The sequence below is a fragment of the Pelophylax lessonae genome (assembly GCF_965119305.1).
Source record: "Pelophylax lessonae genome assembly, chromosome: 11".
Lineage (NCBI taxonomy): Eukaryota > Metazoa > Chordata > Amphibia > Anura > Ranidae > Pelophylax > Pelophylax lessonae.
This window is the reverse complement of record NC_138778.1, coordinates 120,271,859-120,292,877: the sequence shown is the minus strand read 5'-3', so window position 1 is coordinate 120,292,877 and position 21,019 is coordinate 120,271,859. Positions and strand designations below refer to the sequence as shown.

Below are 21,019 nucleotides of genomic sequence, written 5' to 3'. Positions count from 1 at the left end.
GTTGTCTCTTTTTTTTAAATTCTTTATTTATTTAATAAAACAGGAAAACAAGAAGGCATACAGTAAAACATAGAAACATAGAAACATAGAAACATAGAATGTGTCGGCAGATAAGAACCATTTGGCCCATCTAGTCTGCCCAATATATCTGAATCCTATGAATAGTCCCTGGCCCTATCTTGTATGAAGGATAGCCTTATGCCTATCCCATGCATGCTTAAACTCCTTCACTGTATTTGCAGCTACCACTTCTGCAGGAAGGTTATTCCATGCATCCACTACTCTCTCAGTAAAGTAATACTTCCTCATATTACTTTTAAACCTTTGCCCCTCTAATTTAAAACTGTGTCCTCTTGTGGTAGTTTTTCTTCTTTTAAATATGCTCTCCTCCTTTACCGAGTTGATTCCCTTTATGTATTTAAATGTTTCTATCATATCCCCTCTGTCTCTTCTTTCTTCCAAGCTATACATGTTAAGGTCCTTTATCCTTTCTTGGTAAGTTTTTTCCTGCAATCCATGTACTAGTTTAGTAGCTCTTCTCTGAACTCTCTCTAGAGTATCTATATCCTTCTGGAGATATGGCCTCCAGTACTGCGCACAATACTCCAAGTGAGGTCTCACCAGTGTTCTGTACAGCGGCATAACTGGCAAAACACCAGTGGTCATGAATGGAAAAAGTAAAGTCACAAAAAAGATAGCAGTGGTCCATTTTCACAGCAGATACAGTACGTCTAATATCGAGCAATGGTGCAAAAATAGGATTGCATCGGAGACCCTGGGAGATATATAGATTATCATGGGACCCCAATGGTAGAAGGTGCGATGACTAACGGTTGACATGGGAGCTCGTCGGGCATATCTAGGGAAGTCCACCCGCCCCACTGGCATCCAACTTTGGGCCGGTATCAGGGGGACGGGATATACCCCCCCAGAGTCCCAGAGCCCAGGATAAGTACCGAGGGGTCCGGCACAGGTATGACCTCTTGGGGAGAGAACTGAATGCATACCCAGATAACCGAATAACCATGGTATAGAGGTGTCATTAGGCTAGTTGCTAATATCCAGGTCAAAAATATAGGGGAGAGTAGAAAGTGAATACCAGACGCGGTACTAAACACAAAAATAAAGGTAGACAAGAGGAGACAGTAGAGGGGCAGGCGGAAAATGGTTGTCTCTTATTACTAGAGGTGTTTGCTGTTACTTCCTAGCTGAAATAGAACAGTCATTGCAGGGGATGCTAGAAACCAAAAGCCCTACTTGTAATTAATAAGCCATCTATGGCTAACTTTATCCGGTCACTGTTTCATATGACTTCATCTAATATTAATGACTACAATAAAACAATAAAACTTATGTAAACTCATGTTAAGATTTCTATAGGATTCTAGCTAAGCTTGAAGCCAAACTTCTGTAATTTTTTTTCTTTTATAGTTTTGCACAGAGTGGGGTAGGGATAGGACCCCTTCAGTTTTTACTATCGGGAATTTCACTGCAGTGAAGATACAGAGTGTCTATGTCTTCCTGTCCTGGAGACAAACATTTTCCTGATTCCTTGTTCTGCTGTCACAGGCTTAAATCTCACCAGCTGGGTCGCAGACAGGAATAAAATGTGACAAAAGTGTCTAATGTTCCCAAGTCCATCCAAACCTAAAATAAAATGTTTTGGCTGGAACTAGGCTTTAACACATTCTGCAATACGATTATAGCTTGTAGCTAGCTTTAACAGACCACTGTTTAAGAAACTATTTTGCATCTTCTGAGTGAAGTCCACCCGGTGCCAGCAGCACAAGCCACGCATCGTATATCAAATGTACAGTATACCATCCCTTGTGCTGATTATTTAAAAACATAAATTTTAGGCTTTATCACTCCAATTCATGTGTCAATAAATAAGGTCAAATGCTCTAAAGGTTTTCCAAACGCATACATAGTATATGAAATATGTCACAAATGAAAAATAATCCTAACTTGTAAATTGACGTATTAAAATAAAATAATAATTAAACAATTTTCCCTAGCTTAACATATATGTGTATGTGTTATTATGCATGGTTTTAGATATAGAGTATCAATATTTTGCAATTAGATCATCTGAGAACAGCTTAGGTTTCGCCTCATTACCATTCAAGTCTTTTTCAGCCAGCAATGCGTAAAGAAAACCATTAATAAAAAGAAATGGCCATTTGTGACAATGCCGTCTCCAATCTAAATGTGATCAGGACCAGAGGAAACCTTCTGGAGAGGCTGCTGAAATGATGGGTCTACTCTTAAGTGCTAAAATAATAGAAATCATCAGAGCACGAAAGTAGTAATAATAAGGTAAAGATTTATTCCTTAAATCACACCTCATGCTAAAATGCATGTATTAGCCACATGTGCTTTGTATCCCAATCAATATTCATAAGAATTCAATGACACCATGTCAATAGTTCCTATAGAATATATGGCCTATGGGTTGCAAATGGCTACCTCAACTGTCTGAAGGCAACGAGAGCAATTTATACATTCTATGATGCCAAGGGCAAATTAACTGTCATCAGTAGTGAAAAGGTTCAAAAATAATCAAGGCATATGTCAAAATCCCTCAGTATAAAGCAGGCTTTCTGAAAATCAGTTATAGCTCTGATTGACAGATTGCGAGAAACCCATTTTTACTGCCTCATGAAACTGAAAATCATTAAAGTGTCAACTAGAGTTGCACCGATACAATATAAATAAAATGTATATAATCTTGAAAAAAAAAAAACAGTAGGCAGATTTGGTTGTTTGAGCTCATTGGAACATATGGATTTAACGCTCCTCCTCCATCTAATCAATACATTATCTCACAAATGTGAGTACACCCCTCACATTTTTGTAAATATTTTAGTATATATATTTTATTATATAATTTTCAACAACACTGACAAAATGACACTTTGCTACAATGTAAAGTAGTGAGTGTACAGCTTGCATAACAGTGTAAATTTGCTGTCCCCTCAAAATAACTCAACACACGCTGGCAACAAAAGTGAGTACACCCCTAAGTGAAAATGTCCAAATTGGGCCCAAGTAGCCATTTTCCCTCCCCGGTGTCATGTGAGTAGTTAATGTTACAAGTTCTCGGGTGTGAATGGGGAGCAGGTGTGTTAAATTTGGTGTTATCGCTCTCACTCTCTCATACTGGTCACTGGAAGTTCAACATGGCACCTCATGGCAAAGAACTCTGTGAGGATCTGAGAAAAAAAATTGTTGCTTTATATAAAGATTGCCTAGGCTATAGGAAGATTGCCAATGCCCTGAAACTGAGCTGCAGCACGGTGGCCAAGACTATACATTGGTTTAAGAGGACAGGTACCACTCAGAACATGGTTGGCCAAAGAAGTTGAGTGCACGTGCTCAGCGTCATAGCCAGAGGTTGTCTTTGGGAAATAAATGTATGAGCGCTGCTAGCATTGCTACAGAGGTTGATGGGGTGGGGGATTAGCCTGTCAGTGCTCAGATCATACGCCGCACACTGCATCAAATTGGTCTGCATGGCTGTCATCCCAGAAGGAAGCCTCTTCTAAAGATGATGCACAAGAAAGCTCACAAACAGTTCGCTGAAGACAAGCATACTAAGGACATGGATTACTGGAACCATGTCCTGTGGTCTGATGAGACCAAGATAAACTTATTTTGTTCAGATGGTGTCAAGCGTGTGTGGAGGCAACCAAGTGAGGAGTACCAAGACAAGTGTGTCTTGCCTACAGTTAAGCATGGTGGTGGGAGTGTCATGGTCTGGGGCTGCATGAGTTCTGCCAGGACTGGGGAGCTAAAGTTTATTGAGGGAACCATGAATGCCAAGATGTACTGTGACATACTGGAGCATATGATGATCCCCTCCCTTCGGAGACCGGGCTGCAGGGCAGTATTCCAACATGATAACGACCCCAAACACACCTCCAAGACGACCACTGCCTTGTTAAAGAAGCTGAGGGTAAAGGTGATGGACTGGCCAAGCATGTCTCCAGACCTAAACCCTATTGAGCATCTGTGGGGCATCCTGAAACAGAAGGTGGAGGAGCGCAAGGTCTCTAACATCCATGGAGGTCACGGTGAAGTGGAAGAGGACTCCAGTGGCAACCTGTGAAGCTCTGGTGAACTTCATGCCCAAGAGGGTTACGGCAAAGCTGGAAAATAATGGTGGTCACACAAAATATTGACAATTTGGGCCCAATTTGGACATTTTCACTTAGGGGTGTACTCACTTTTGTTGCCAGCGATTTAGACATTATTGGCTGTGTGTTGAGTTATTTTGAGGGGACAGCAAATGTACAGTTATACAAGCTGTACATTCACGAATTTACATTGTAGAAAAGTGTCATTTCTTCAGTGTTGTTACATGAAAAGTTATAATAAAATATTTACAATAATGTGAGGGGTGTACTCACTTTTGTGAGATACTGTATCTTTTTGCAAATCAAGATGGCAGGCTAGTAAAACAAATCAAATGACTGTGAGTGTGGCCATTGCAGTGTCTGCTTTACATGAATCATACGTTCAGCTTCATATTAAGATAAGCAGATGCTACAGAACTGGTAATATGGTCTATATTCCTCAGTCGAAGCCAGTGTCATCTAAGAAAGTTTATTTGATTGCTATCTGCAGGAACATCTTAAGGGGATGACCTTAAGGGCATGAATCAGTGGCTGTTCATGTTAGAACTGTTGATTTCCCCATACAAGTCGATGGGAACGCAAAAGCAACTTCAAGCAGGCTGATTCAGCTTAGGGGGTCAAATTCAGGTAAAAGAAGGCCCACTGCAAGTCAAATGCACCTGTCAGTGACCTGTAAATGATCTCATAAGTGTCTTCAACTGATCTCATAATTAGGTGAAATGCACCTGAAAGCATGCTGTTTTTGCTTAGACCCAAGCCCAAATCTAATTGACACAGGCCCAAAAGTTATCTGAATACAGTAAGCCCAGCCAAAATGGCTTTTAATTCTAGGTGGATGGAAGCAGGCTGAGCCACCCATCAGGCGCCTCCTCTACCAGTCAGGGACTCTAGCATTGTAATCTCCCAGCTTCACCTACCTGCGACTATTACAAGGGTTCTTGTTTTATATAACTTTTGTATTACAGTACTGTATCGCAATTGAAGAATACAGTAAGGCTGCTTTAAATTTTCCCTTCTTATTATGACAGGACTGGCTGAGCTAGAGGGACTCCAAGCATTTAAAGTAGTCCACGGGCATTTTCAGAGACATTAACCCTTCTGACAAATACTAGAGCAAGTCCAGGACTGCCCAATACTCATTTACTGCAAAAATTGATTATGATGTTCTACCCTTAAAGCCCCACTCCAGGTAGCCGCTCAATTTGCTGTAAAGAAAACAAAAATCCCCATCTAAATGCCCTTTCTTACTTACTGTAACTGTAACTGGTTGTCAGGTGGGGCATCGTAGCTCTGGATCAGTGGTGTCCCACCTGAAATCGAAGACGGTCCTTAGAGGGTGGGAGGGATAGATAGTAAAAAAATGTATTTTAGCCCAAAGTCAAGAGCTCTATATTTATCTAAAAAATCAGAGACTCTCTTGCAAACACCAAATTTGACTTTTTTGAACCAAGGACATTTTCCATCATAAAAAGCCCACATGGAATTGAGCAGGCTACATAAATTTTCCATCCGTACTTTTAATAGAAACACTTAAGCAACTAAACAACCAAAATTGTGGTGGACATTGATCAAGTCTACGCAATGCCATTTGAAACAAATTTTCCATCAATTTCCACACCAATTTTATTCATTTAGTTGCCTTAACCACTTGCCGACCAGTCACGTTGACTGTACTGCGGCAAAGGGGTTAGTTATCGTCCAGCGGCGTAGACCTACGTCGCTGGACTCCTCCCCTTGTGGGCGGCGCGTGCACCGCCGGAGGCTCTCTCCCACTGTATTCAGTCACAGCGGGAGTCGAGCCAGGGGAGGAACAGCGGCGATAGCCGCTGCTCTTCCCCGATCGTCGGGGAATCGAGTGTGGAGATCCGCCCGCTTATGTAAACAAAGCGGGCGGATCTCCTAAGTGACAGGCAGGGTCATAGATACATAGATAATAGTAAAACAAGTATACATAGATAATAGTAAAACATTTATATGAGTCAATGAGAAGGAAACCCTTTACACAATTAAAACTGTAAGGAATCAGCACACATACAGCAAAATAACGTATGCTTTTTACGTTGTACAATAAGGCACATAAAGATTTCTTAGCCTTTTACTTGTATGTACACTATTTCTGTTGTTAACCATTTTGTAAACTAAATTGCTGTGGACAGTTTCAGAAGATTGTCGTTTCAAGCGAAAATTAATAAAAATCTTCTAAAACTGGTACATATATGGCCAGCATATATCAAACAGCATATGACCTGCAACCCAAGGCACTCCCAGTTTAGGAGACAAAACCTTTCAGATGCTGGGCTTCCTTGTCCCTTCTGGTTAATTGAGACCTACTGTAAGTCGAAAATACACAAAAGAGTTCAAGATGCTCACATAGGAATAAAGGAGTAATGCCTCATACACACGCGTCGATAGTTGGCCGTCAATTTTCGGCCAATGTCCGATTGGCTGATTTTCGGCTTGTTAGCATGATGCTTTCGACAACCGACTTCGACTTTTCGGCCGAAAAAAATCTGGTGTGCATGCTATAAAATTTTTGTTGGCCGTCAACACAACGGCCGATTTTCCGTCAGTCAGTACAGATTTCGGCAGACAAAAATCTGATGAGCAAGACTGGGCATGCTCAGAGAAGAAAAAACACACGGAAAGTAAACCAGCACATGACATCACTTCTGAAGTCGATTTTTGTTGGCCGAAAAAATTAGTGTGCAGTCTAGGCACATTCCAACCAACAAAACACAACTCTGGACAAAAGACGGACGACCGGTCGGCCGATAATTGTTGCGTGTGTACGAGGCGCTAGATCATTCTGTTTACTTGACTTGTATGGTTATAGTCAAACATGCTCTATACTGTGACTGTGTGTATAGGTTCAAATGTTATCATATCAGAATCCCTTTAATAAAGCCAAGGCAAAGTAAAACGCGCAGTTCCTTCAACTAATAAATGTGTATCCTGTGATTTACAACAAAATATATGGATTTTTACTAATTCCTATTAACTCCATTCTCACCAAAAGTAGAATAGCTAGTCCTTTGCAAAACTCCCACCATTAAGGGCAACTTTTAGATTCCCTTTCACGGAAAACTACTAAATCATTACAAAGACCATATCAACTCTAAATAATTAAAAAAGCTTTGCAATTTGGATCGAAACCTTTAGCTAACGGCTTCTGAGGAACCTCTGCTTGTTTTAAACTAATTGGGTGAAATACTTTTCACAGTTGATTTCCCCTGTGCTAACAATATACAAAATAACCAGGGACAGACACTGGTTGTACAATAACAGGCAATGCATAAACGATAGTCTTGTAAAAGAGTGCAAAGTGGTTCTCCATGCAGTGATCTTGATTTACTAAAGTAGTGCATGTTCACTTTCAAAGGATCATTTAACCGCTTGCCAACCGCCGCACGACTATTTACTGCGGCAGTCAGCCCCGTACAGGCAAAGCGACGTAGGGCTACGTCGCTCGCCTACGAGCCTCTAGGGGGCAAGCGCGCGCCGCCTGAGGCGCGCTCCCGCCCCCGTTCGTTCCCTGACTTGTCCGTGTGAGTGACCGGCGGCTCCGATGTCCGCCGGTCACCCGCGATCTCCCGGTGGAGAGGGAGAAAGGCAGGCGGCTGATGTAAACACAGCCGTCTGTCATTCTCCCTGATCTAACTGCAGAGACTACACGATCCTGCTATGTAGAATCGTATGTCTCTGTGGTTACATCACTAGCCACACCCCTTTAAAGTTAGAATCACGTCCCTAGGGACACACTTAACCCCTTGATCACTAATAAAGTTAACCCCTTCCCTGCCAGTGTCATTTTTACAGTAACAGTGCACATGTATAGCACTGATTACTGTAGTAATGTCACTGGTACCCCCAAAAGTGTCAAAAATGTCAGTCAGGGGTCTGATCTGTCCGCCGCAATGTCGCAGTCCCACCATTAGTTATAAAAAAAAAACAATAAAAATGACATAAATCTTTCCCTTAGTTAGTAAACGCAATAACTTTTGCGCAAACCAATGAAAAGACGCTTATTGCGATTTTTTTTTACCAAACATATGTAGAAGAAAACAAATTGGCCTAAAATGTTAAAAAATTTTGATTTTTACATTTTATTGGGGAATTTCATATAAAAAAATGTGAAAAATATTGTTATTTTTTCAAAATTGTCGCTCTTTTTTTGTTTATAGCGCAAAAAGTAAAAATCGCACAGGTGATCAAATACCACCAAAAGAAAGCTCTGTTTGTGGGAAAAAAGGACGTCAATTTCATATGGGTACAGCGCCGCACGGCCGCGCAATTGTCTGTTAAAGTCACGCAGTGCCGAATCGCAAAATAGGCCCTGGTTTTTGAGCAGGGAAATCCTCCGGGGCTTAAGTGGTTAAAAAACAGAATTTTTGCACAGACATGATTTAATAACTGAAGTAAGCAAAACTTTATCTTATTCCTCATCTTACTAAGCTAAGTGAAAATTCACTTTGAAAATAGAAAAATGAACTTTGGAAAGGAAAAACAAGATGAAGTTGTGCTGACTTCAATCATCCAATCATGCATATTATTGGGTATTCTTTGCAAACAGAATTACTTTGCTTTACCTATTTAAATAATAAGTAAAAATTCACTATTCGCTCCATTAGTAAATCAACGCCACAGGGACTTTCTACAGTATATTCCTGCCACCAGTGTAGGGATTGAACTGCCCTCTGCACTTGCAATCTTCTAATCCACAACCTAAAAGCTATAAATACATTTATATTTTATAAGGTTGAATAAAGACACTGGTCAATCCACTTCAGCCAGAGAGAGTTTGTGCGTCTACTATTTTCCTTATCCCTTTCATTGTGATAGCTAGGAAACACATCTCATTCTTTTTTTTATTTTCATTCATTTCTTTCATTTTCAGAAACCTCCAAGATCCTCAGCAACAGACGAGGACATTGCCAAAGCTTACTTTAATATCACATGTTTTATGGAGAAGTGGTCTCCAAATCGCAACATGCAGGGTGCGTGCAGCCCTTTACTTGCCCTTAGGGCACTATTCCTCCTACTGACACAATCGGTGAGGGACTATTTCTTCCACTTACACAGTCGGTGAGGGACTACTCCTCCCAATGACACCAATGATGGGGCACTATTCCTTTTACTGGCATCAATGATGGGGCACTATTCCTTTTACTGGCATCAATTATGGGGCACTATTCCTCCCACTGATACCAATGATGAGGCATTAATCCTTCCACTGAGACCAGCAATAAGGTACTATTCCTCCTAAAGACACAAAGGATGGGGCACTATTTCTTTCACTGACACCAATGATGAGGCACTAATCCTTTCACTGAGACCAGTAATAAGGTACTATTCCTCCTAAAGACACAAACAATGGGGCACTATTCCTTTCACTGACACCAATGATGAGGCACTAATCCTTACACTGAGACCAGCAATAAGGCACTATTCCTCCTAAAGACACAAAGGATGGGGTACTATTTCTTTCACTGACACCAATGATGAGGCACTAATCCTTTCACTGAGACCAGTAATAAGGTACTATTCCTCCTAAAGACACAAACAATGGGGCACTATTCCTTTCACTGACACCAATGATGAGGCACTAATCCTTACACTGAGACCAGCAATAAGGCTCTATTCCTCCTAAAGACACCAATGATGAGGCACTATTCCTTTCAATGACACCAATGATGAGGCACTATTCCTTTCACTGACACCAATGATGAGGCACTATTCCTTTCACTGACACCAATGATGAGGCACTATTCCTTTCACTGACACCAATGATGAGGCACTATTCCTTTCACTGACACCAATGATGAGGCACTATTCCTTTCACTGACACCAATGATGAGGCACTATTCCTTTCACTGACACCAATGATGAGGCACTAATCCTTTCACTGAGACCGGTAATAAGGTACTATTCCTCCTAAAGACACAAACAATGGGGCACTATTCCTTTCACTGACACCAATGATGAGGCACTAATCCTTCCACTGAGACCAGTAATAAGGTACTATTCCTCCTAAAGACACAAACAATGGGGCACTATTCCTTTTACTGACACCAATGATGGGGCACTTTTTATTTTACTGGCATCAATGACGGGCACTATTCCTGCCACAGATACCAATGATGAGGCACTAATCCTTCCAATGAGACCAGCAATAAGGCACTATTCCTCCTAAAGACACAAATGATGGGGCACTATTCCTTTTACTGACACCAATGATGGGGATAGAAGGCTGGAAGCATGGAAGTTTACCCCACCACCGTCATTACCTACAAGCCTTACACCTAATGCTCCAAACTATTTTTCTACATTTTCCCATCAAAGGGAGCACTGCTTCTTATGCTAACAGCACCAACAGAAATGTTCAGAATCTGATTTTACATCAATGAATTTATGTTCTTTTAGTAGACTATCACCATTTGGTTTACTGTCATTTAGTGATAATTGCAAAAGAACAAATTATGGATATAATAGACATAAAATGGACATATTTTATTTATAACCAGCATTGAAGATCATTTACAGCATTCACGTCCACATCAACACCTGCCTATCCTTTTCCTACCTGCTGTAAAAGCTTTACATTCTATTAAACGGCTGTTCTTCATAATCATGGAACGTTCAGATGACAGTGCGGAGAAAACGCTGCTGAATTACTTATGGTATAAGACAAGTGTCACCTCTGCTGGCTGCCTGTTATGCAGACATGCAATAAACAGTGTGTCGGCTTAGCAGACCCCTAATTATCCACCATTTATTTAAATGGGGTATCACACCAAAGTATCAACATCTGCAAGATACAAAAGACCAGGTCTTTGTATGTATGCAAACAAGAGCAAAAGTAAAGGCATCATTCAGTTCCCTTTATACATGTCTCATTCTAAAGGCTTTGATATGACAAATAATACAAAATAATAATCAAAATATACAGCAAGTATAAAATTAATGTGTACAAAAGAAAAATACATACATACACACTCACACAATACAATCCTTTATCCTTATTTTTAAAATTATTTATATATAAATTAATATTCACAATCTTATAAGTTTTTCACATTCTGGGCGCTGCATTCTTTATATACATCTCACCAAGGATACATGTTCTGCCCTATAGCTGTATGTAATATACTAATATCTCATATCATGGGTTTACAGAGATGAACAGCCTGCCTCGTTAAACTGTTATATCTGCAAATACTGTTAACATAAAGCATTTATTGTTAAAGATGATATTTGGTAATATTTCAGTAAATGCTTAAAACAAACCTTAAAGGGATTATAAAGTCTCAAAGGTTTTCAGCTTAATGCATTCTATGCATTAAAGCATTAGTTACCCAAAAAAAAAATGGATCTTGTTCCCTTAAAGCATGTTATACAGCACAGTGCTGGTGCTGTGTAATTTGGCCCCCTGTATTACCTGGAATACCTGGCTGATCCTGCCAGTTTCTACCCTCCCCTCTGTAAACTGACCACGGTATATCATGGCTATTGAGCCCTGACACCGTGGTCAGGGTACATGCCTCTGTCATCCACAGCTCTATGTCCTCCTCTTTGCTCCTCTCCCCCCTCCCCTCCTGCTGCTAAAATAATTTTTATTATTCTCTATATCCCTCTCTGTACTCTGATGACAAGTGCTCCTGTCTCTGTGTTTTATAAAAAAAAAAAAATGCCCCCTTTACCGTATTTTAGAGCGGCTCCCGGCGATCACGTGACCTGCCAGCTCTCTCTCTCCTCTCTACCTCTTGCCCCGCCTGATGTCAGCAAGGGAATCTCAGCCCCGTTCCCTGCATCTGTCAGACATGGAGAGGAAAGAGCCGGTCGGTCACGTGATGGCCGGGAGCCGCTCCGAAATACTGTAAAGGCAGCATTTTTTAAATAAAACACAGAGACAGGAGCACCTGTCATCAGAGTACAGAGAGGAATATAGAGGATACAGAGAAGATTACATAAAGTTGGCAAAGTGGATTAATATCCACTTAAAGGTGAAAAACCTTCTTTGCTGCAGCGACTCCCCAGACCCCCCCCCCTTTTTCTTACCTGAGCCTATTTGTTCCAGCGTCGTGCACGAGCCCAGCGGCTCCAGCCACTGGCTCTCATCTCACTGGACAGATTGATAGCAGCAGGAGCCATCGGCTCCCGCTGCTGTCAATCAAATCCAGTGACACGGGAGTGGGGGGTAGGGTAAAGTCCTGCTGTCTGTGTCAATAGAAGCAGCAGCAGCAGGACTCGGAAGCGCTCCCGCATGGGTGCCCCCAGGAAAAGCAGCTTTCCGTGGGGGCATCCAATGAAGAGGAGGATCAGGGCTGCTCTGAGCAAAACCCTTGCACAGAGCAGGTAAGTATAACTAGTTTGCTATTTTTATTTTAAAAAATACGAACCTTTACAACCCCTTTAAACTTATAATAAAAACGTACCCATTAAAGGAAATCTATGGTCACAGCCTACCCTTTCATTGCATAACAGTATCATTATAGCAATGCAAACAAAAATTGTTTTTGACAATCCAATATAAGCTTATTTAAAAAAAAAAAATCCTTTCATTTTGTGAGTCTGTCTGTCTACTGGCCATCTCTTCCAACAACTTGCTCTGCTGTTCACTTTCAATTTATACGGACTATATATCCCATGGTACCTTGCTGCTTGCAAGCAGTGATTCCTGTACTGACTCTGCCTCTTTAAACTCCTCCTCTTCTTAGCATCTCTGTGGTTCAGAAGGCAGGCTCCTTGAAATGTGTGACACAGCAGTGCCTGCCCACAGGATGTGTGGGGAGCTTTACAAAGTACATTTAAAAACTTCAAGATTGTTCAGATTAATAGTAGTGGAATAGAAAAAAAACTGAAATACAATGTGGAGATAAATATAATGATTCTTCATTTTGATCATATATATATGCTTTAAACTTGGAATCAACAGTTATCCATTAGGAAGAAAGTAAAAAAGGTTTTTGCTTTTTACTCCATTCAATAGGCCCTCATTCACAGTTTTTTTAAAGCTTTTTTTCTGCTTTTTCCCTACGCCTTACTATGCAGAATTCCATTCATTCTAACTGTTTCTGTTCACACTTATACTGTAAACGTGCAATATGTGCACTTTTGTGCATTTTTAAGCCTGAAGAACTCTTTTCCTCCAATAGAACTGCTCTCCCCCCCTTGTCCAGCACAGGAAACAAACTCCTGAAGCTTGCTACATGTGCCAAAAACGCCTGTAAAACACCTGTATTACCCTTAAAAATATATACACACATATATATACACACATATATATACACACATATATATATATATATATATATATATATATGCAGCTTACCAATCCTTAGATGAGGTGGATGCATTCACTTTCCAGATTTTTTTCCCTTTATTTCTATATGGTAATTCTGTGCATAATAGGCTCCCTGTCTCTGAATGGCTACACCCATGCTTGTCACCTAGGCTAGGCTGGACTTCAAACATGTCTGCCTTTGTTCATTTCTAAAAACATGTCATGCCTTTGTTCATTTCTATTACATGGGGGGTGGGGTAGCAGATTGCGGAAGAAAAAAGTTTTGCTTTCATTTAAAGTGGTTGTAAAGTCTGAAGGTGTTTTATCTTCATGCATTCTACGTATAAAGGTAAAAATCTTTCTGTGTGCAGCAGCCCCCTCCTAAAACTCACCTAAGCCCCATCTCGATCCAGCGATGTGCATGACAGCCTCGGCTCTCCCGAGTCTGTCCTTCCTCACTGAATGTGACAGCAGCATTTGCCACTGGCTCCTGCTACTGTCAATCACAGCCAGTGAGCCAGTGAGGAAAGAGTGGGGGCGGGCCCAAGCCGCTCCGTGTGTGCATGGACACACAGAGCAGCAGATCAGGAGCAAGCCTTTTTAGGTACCCCTTAGCAAGCTGCACTAGGCAGGAGGGAGGGGCCCGAAAGCTGAGAAGGGATCTGAGAAGAGGAGGATCGGGGCTGCTCTGTGCAAAACCATTACACAGAGCAGGTATTACATATTTGTTATTAAAAAAGAAAAACACCAAGTTTTTAATATCATGGTCATAAGAAGTAACAAGAACATTGCATCTCTGCCATGATAAACATGTATTTTCTGCACTTGCTGGAAACATTCTGAGCCTGAAATAAAAAATCGAATGCAACAACCATATTTAAAGGACTGCTATGCTGCAATATATTACATTTTTCTATTTAGATTTAATTATCCTTTAAATGATTTCAAAGATATATGCATATTTCAGCCTAGGTTTCCTAAAGTTTTTTTATTTGAAGGGAAGCTTTTATTGTTTTTTGTTTTATTTACTTTTTTATTTTAGTTCTTTTTAAATGTTATACATTTTGAACTGTTTTATACCTTCTATGCAGTTTTATAGCATTTATTTAACTTTTAACCACTTGCCGACCGCCCACCGGCTTTTTACTGCAGCAGGGCGGATTGGCTGCGTCCAGTCACGTAGTACTACGTGACCTGAGTGCATGTGTTTTCGGCGGCGCTGTGTTTAGACACAGCAGGAGGCGGAGCGCGGGAGGAGAGGCGGCATTTGCTGCCTTCCTCCCGCGATCATCCGGGAAACAGAGAGAAGACCCGCCTGCTTATGTAAACAAAGCAGGCGGATCTTCTCTCAGATGGGCAGTGACAGATCAGCAGTTTCAGCTAAGCTGAAACTGCAATCTGTCTGTGCCTGTCACAGAACCCCCCCACACACACAGTGAGTAAGCACATAGGCATACATTTAACCCCTGTATTAACCCCTTCCCTGCCAGTGTCATTTATACAGTAACAGTGCATATTATTTAGCACTGATTACTGTATTAGTGTCACTGGTCCCCAAAAAGTGTCAAAAATGTCAGTTAGGGGTCTGATCTGTCCGCTGCAATGTCGCAGTCCCGCTAAAAATCGCAGATCACCGCCATTACTAATAAAAATAAATAAATAAATATAAAAAGTCCAAAAATCTATCCCGTAGTTTGTAAACGCTATAACTTTTGCGCAAACCAATTAAAATAAGCTTTATGGGATTTTTTTTTTACCAAAAATATGTAGCAGAATACAAATTGGCCTAAACTGATAACAAAACAATATTTTTTAACATTTTTTTTCATTGGGAATGTTTTATAGCAGAACGTAAAAAAATAAGTGGTTAAACAACAAAAAATGACTAATTGGAAAGCTTGAGAGAAAGATACAAATCTTTACAATTATATGAAACGAATGCAATATTTTCCAATTTACAACAATGTTAGTAAACCGTCTCCATTCTCTAGTCCAATGGTTCTCAATCAAGGTTCCGTGGAACCCTAGGGTTCCTCCAGAGATTAGCTAGGGGTTCCTTGAGCATTGAGCAATTTCTGCCTCTTAGGTAAGTTCCCCTGACACCATTGATCTGTTTCGCTATCTGGAAGAAGGTAATTATTCCCAATGTCCACAAGTGTAAGGAGCATTCATCCCACTGACCATCACACTAATGTATCATGAGTTGCAAATATAAGTCATTTTTAGCAGGGGTTCCCTGAGACCTGAAAATTATTTCAAGGGTTCCTCTGTGTTGAAAAAGTTGAGAAAGGCTGCCCTAGTCTTTGCAATTTGGCATCATAAGGATACACCATATCACTATATATTAAGAAGGTTTCAACGACTCATTTGCACATGACCTTGCAGGCTTTCTTTGTAATAAACCTGTTTTTATTTCCTTTACAACAGCCATAGATGAATATACCACGGGTGCCCAACCTATTATTAAAGAAATAGCGAGGCTGGTGCTCCATACAAGGGTCCATTACCGCAGGTAAGTCACAGATTCCATCTTGAGATGTTGAGGTGAACTGAAACACCAAGAGACTTGTGGCAATCACAGCAAGAGCCCATGTGGTTTTCATGTTGTAGTCTTGTGTCTTGGCCACCACAAAGGCAACTGAGGGTTGGTGTTGCTCTGTAGACTGTTTATATTTTAGTTTACTACACGTACAGTATACAGTCTTTTCATTTTTGACTAAAGAAAGGATTCCCAGAGCACCAAGGGTAATCTGAAAGGACACCAGAGCAGTAAAAGTCTGCCTTGAAGTTCATATGGTATGACTGGAATCTCAGGTGGAACCGCTCTCTATGGGATGAGTCACCCTTGCCAACTTGAGCTACTGAACTTGTAAACTATGGGCTTTTAAAACAGGTAGTAGGAGTCAGAAATAAATGTCAAAAGGAGCATATAGATTCACATGCTGTCTAGTTAAAAGACCTCATAACATTCAATGAAAAAATATTTAAAAAAAGTACATATTTATACACAAGCAATATATATTCCCTTTACATGATCATTGGCCCACACAATGAACTCACAACAGCTCAACGGGATTTTGTTTACTGGAGCGCAGACCAGTGTTCAATTCTGACTGGTCACTATCTACTTTATCTTAAAAAGCGTCAAATAAAAACACTTTCTTTCTATATATTCTCCAAAGGTTTGTAAAAACTGTATTGCTCACTTTAATTGCATAATCATTGGTGTCATAAACACTGTGATGACAAAATCTGCTGACAAATCAGCAAAGCCAGTCCAACCAAACTGTAAACTAAAATTTTATGAAAAACTGCATGTTGCCTTGGGAAAATCTAAAGCAAACAACCTTTCCATTGCACATTAACACTGGGTGTCAAAAATGCCTTTAATGCCTTTAGAGGAGAAAAAAAAAACCCAGAGCTAGCGTGTTCAGGAGGGGAGCGTTTTTCTGATAAAAACTGTCCAATGCACCTAAATGGGTGTAAACGCGTTTAATCGCACGTTACCATAAGCACGTCAACTGCTTTTGAGCGTTCATTCATTTCAGCGTTTTGACGCTGCTTTTCTCCTGCCAGGAGAAAGGCATTTACAAGAGCTAAGAAAATGCTCAGTGTGCCTAAACAGTAAGAGATACTATCTGAAATCAGCCATTTTTACTTTTCAAAGGGTTTGAAAAAAGAACTGTCTGTGCTGTCTAAGTCAACCAATGAAATCTTAAAGTGGATCTAAAGGCAGAAGGATTTTACCCTAATGCATTAAGGTAAAAAAACCTTTTGGGTGCAGCTCCTGGCCACCTGTTATACTTACCTGAGCTCATCTCGATCCAGCCATGTGCAAGAGAGCAGCAGCTCTCCCAGGTCTTTGTCTCCTCATTGGCTCACACGTTGGAGGGAGCCATTGGCTCCTGCTGCTGTCAATCATAGCCAGTGAGCCAATGAGGAGAGAGTGGGAACAGTGTCTATTCACAGGTGCATGGCTCAGGAGTGAGCCTGGTCGAGTGCCCCCATAGGAGGCTAGCTATTGGAGGCACTCGGCTAAGGGGAGGAGCCAGGACCACCAGCGGGGGACCCAAAAAGAAGAAGATAAATCTTAAAGTGGATCTAAAGGCAGAAGGATTTTACCCTAATGCATTAAGGTAAAAAAACCTTTTGGGTGCAGCTCCTGGCCACCTGTTATACTTACCTGAGCTCATCTCGATCCAGCCATGTGCAAGAGAGCAGCAGCTCCCCCAGGTCTTTGTCTCCTCATTGGCTCACACGTCGGAGGGAGCCATTGGCTCCTGCTGCTGTCAATCATAGCCAGTGAGCCAATGAGGAGAGAGTGGGAGCAGTGTCTATTCACAGGTGCATGGCTCAGGAGTGAGCCTGGTCGAGTGCCCCCATAGGAGGCTAGCTATTGGAGGCACTCGGCTAAGGGGAGGAGCCAGGACCACCAGCGGGGGACCCAAAAAGAAGAAGATAAATCTTAAAGTGGATCTAAAGGCAGAAGGATTTTACCCTAATGCATTAAGGTAAAAAAACCTTTTGGGTGCAGCTCCTGGCCACCTGTTATACTTACCTGAGCTCATCTCGATCCAGCCATGTGCAAGAGAGCAACAGCTCTCCCAGGTCTTTGTCTCCTCGTTGGCTCACACGTCGGAGGGAGCCATTGGCTCCTGCTGCTGTCAATCATAGCCAGTGAGCCAATGAGGAGAGAGTGGGAGCAGTGTCTATTCACAGGTGCATGGCTCAGGATTGAGCCTGCTCGAGTGCCCCCATAGGAGGCTTGCTATTGGAGGCACTCGGCTAAGGGGAGGAGCCAGGACCATCAGCGGGGGACCCAAAAAGAAGAAGATCTGGACTATGCTGTGCAAAACTATTGCACAGAGCAGGCAAGTATAAAATTTTTGTTATCAAAAAAGAAAAAAAAAATTTTGATACTCAACCATACTGAGAGATTGAAAGGAAGCGTTTGATAGTTTGCTAGCAAATATAAGCTTATCAAGAGACATGACTCAAGAAATAATTTGCTGATTGCTCATCTAGAATCTCAGACCAAAGGTCTGTCCATGTATGGCTAACTGTAAAGACAGACAGACATCTATTTCTTCCAAAACTGGAGATTTCCCATCTAATAAAGCAATATTATTCAAACCTATTATATACAGCAATGTCCAATCAGCAACCACCTTCCACTGTTCTGACTGCTGTAAATGAATGCAGGGAATGTTCTGATTTGTTGTTACGTATTACTTCTCAGACGTATTGCTCTTTACACTGCCTTGTTAAATAAGCCCAAGACATTTTTATTTGCTTTGTCAATTTTCATTCATAACATCTTTTATGTCTGAGAATGCTTTCAGTAACAATCCTTTATTGAAGTAATTGGTGCGGTAAAGCACAATATGAAACCGGGAAAATAATATATGTATTTTGCGAGGCAATAATCTACATTTTTCGTAATTCAAAGGAAGACCTGGGTATCGTTAGTAAGCCAACCAATGTACAATATTTATGTAGAGACATATTTATAAAGTGACAAGTAACTGATTGATTGGCTGCTGAAAAATGATACGCATTTATAGGACAGATTAGCAGGTCAGATTGACCCCCACTTTATCTTCTAAGCGAGAGACATCGCTGCTGAATGACCAAAATGTACATTTCCCAATCATCCATAGTGAATACGCGTCCAGGTGACCTTCGCCATATTTTTAATATGTCCAAGTTTGCATTTACAATTACATTTGAACTCTCTCTTTTTGAGCTTTAGAATATTTTATTACTGATTCACCATTGATTCCATAGATGATCTACCTTATCTGATCCTTTCCACAAGTCAGCATGCATTAATTTCAGTAAAATAAGGAGTTTAGCCTAAAATTGTTGTTTACAAATGCCGCTATAGCTCCCATGAATAGCAAGGGTCATTGCCAGTAGACGTGTGAATGCTTAAAGGTGCTTGGGTTGGAGATTTTTTATTTTCTTTTTTTTTTTAAGGAATATGTCCAACAAAAATGAAAAGACCTTTTTTAGGGGCATCATACCAAGCATTGTTAGCCAAGTTAAACTGTTCCAATCCAGTTTTGACATTCGTTGTATGACCATCACATATAAGAATAGATCAAATGACCTTCCCAAAAACTATGGGTACTGAAAATGATGTAATAATAATACTGACAAGCTTATAATAAATATATATTTACTTTCTTAAAAAAAAAAAACATAATATAGAATTTTTCCTAAAAAAAACCCTAGATTGGAAAGGTGTAAAATTAAGGAGCTCCTACCCTTTCTGTGTCCTTGAAAATCCACAGTGTCCTTTAATAAGGATGTAACGTGACCAAAACTCTTGAGGACCAAAAAAACATGTCGTCTTTCCATCAGTAATTACAAACAAGCATGGCTATAGCAGTAATAGTAATAATAATGATAATAATTCATAAATAATTTTAGAACCTTTTCATCATTAACCAATAAGCAGCGAAACGATGAAAACATTTATCCAACGCTAGAACTACAATAGCCCCCTCAATTTTGAAAATTAAGGTTTTGTTAAAAGACAAGAGTCAACTGCATCCATTATGGAGATATTATTCCTGTCCCTTTTCCAGTTTGATAATGAGGACGGTTTCTAGTGAGTACCTTTCACCCCATTAACAGTCCGTCATGTGGCATCTGAGATACCCACACACTATAACCTCCAAAGAGAATTACATAGAGAAAATAGAAGTAGATAAGCTGTCTATATAACAAACATGGTTTTTTAATCCAGCCACTACAACATAATGCGCTTCTCCTCCGCTGACACCTTAGGGTGCGTGTCTATCACCCCTTAGTACTGCAGCGCCATCACGCCAGTTTTTCTTCGGTCGATAAATCTACAGCCTCCCATCCAGGCAACGTGAAATCATATTTCTGATGATCGTCTTTCGGCCAAACGGCAGACCCTACGCATAACCAAAAGCCATACCAAGGTCACGCCTGACATACCACCATAAATGCTCATCATTGGGTTTGATAACACCCTGCAAAATTGTAGGCACACAACAGCAAAATAGAAGAAAAGGAAATAGCTTTTAGCTTCTCTAGGCGCTCAGTCTTAGCAATATTTACAGCATTGTTCTCTACTAGCCATCCATATTTCCAACCTTCCCAATCTCCCCGCCAGCAATAGGCGCATAGCCGGAGACATCACCTTGGTAGCAGGGAAAGGGTATCAGTCATTTACACATCGACAACAACAAAAAAAAACAACAAAGTTGCGTTCCACTTACCCAAAAGCATCCTTGATTACGTCTCGTTGTTGTGTCTTTCCCCCGAAATCGCTATCAGATTTTGCCGACCGGCTGCATTCGCACGCAGATCCTTCTGGCTGCCCCTGATAGAGAGGTGACTGGCCTCCAATTCGTTCACCTTCCCAAATGATACACTTATACCTCAATTAAAAGCTTAATGCTCCACTGATCTCTGCCCGGAGGAGGTAAACAAGCGGCACTCTCTCTCCACAGCTACTGGCCCTCGCTTTAACCCAATCATCGAGCACAGATGGAGAAATTACCCAGTGTAGCCTCTCCCAGCTGAGAGCTCTGCAAACCAAAAGATACTGTATTAACATACA

At 40.9% G+C, this 21,019-nt stretch overlaps 1 protein-coding gene across 2 annotated transcripts in view; it reads right to left on the bottom strand.

Annotated features, from left to right (window-relative positions):
• Window positions 1-21,019, bottom strand: part of ZNF385C (zinc finger protein 385C) — a 330,357-nt gene that overhangs the window by 177,165 nt on the left and 132,173 nt on the right. The window contains exon 1 of one of the 2 annotated variants that reach the window (XM_082271506.1): window positions 20,676-21,006. The exons of the other annotated variant lie outside the window; for it this stretch is intronic. Within the exon in view, the coding sequence (XP_082127632.1) occupies window positions 20,676-20,685 (10 nt within the window). The 5' untranslated portion in view covers window positions 20,686-21,006. Of the gene's footprint in view, window positions 1-20,675; window positions 21,007-21,019 lie in introns of those variants that run through there. 2 annotated transcript variants of the gene reach the window in all.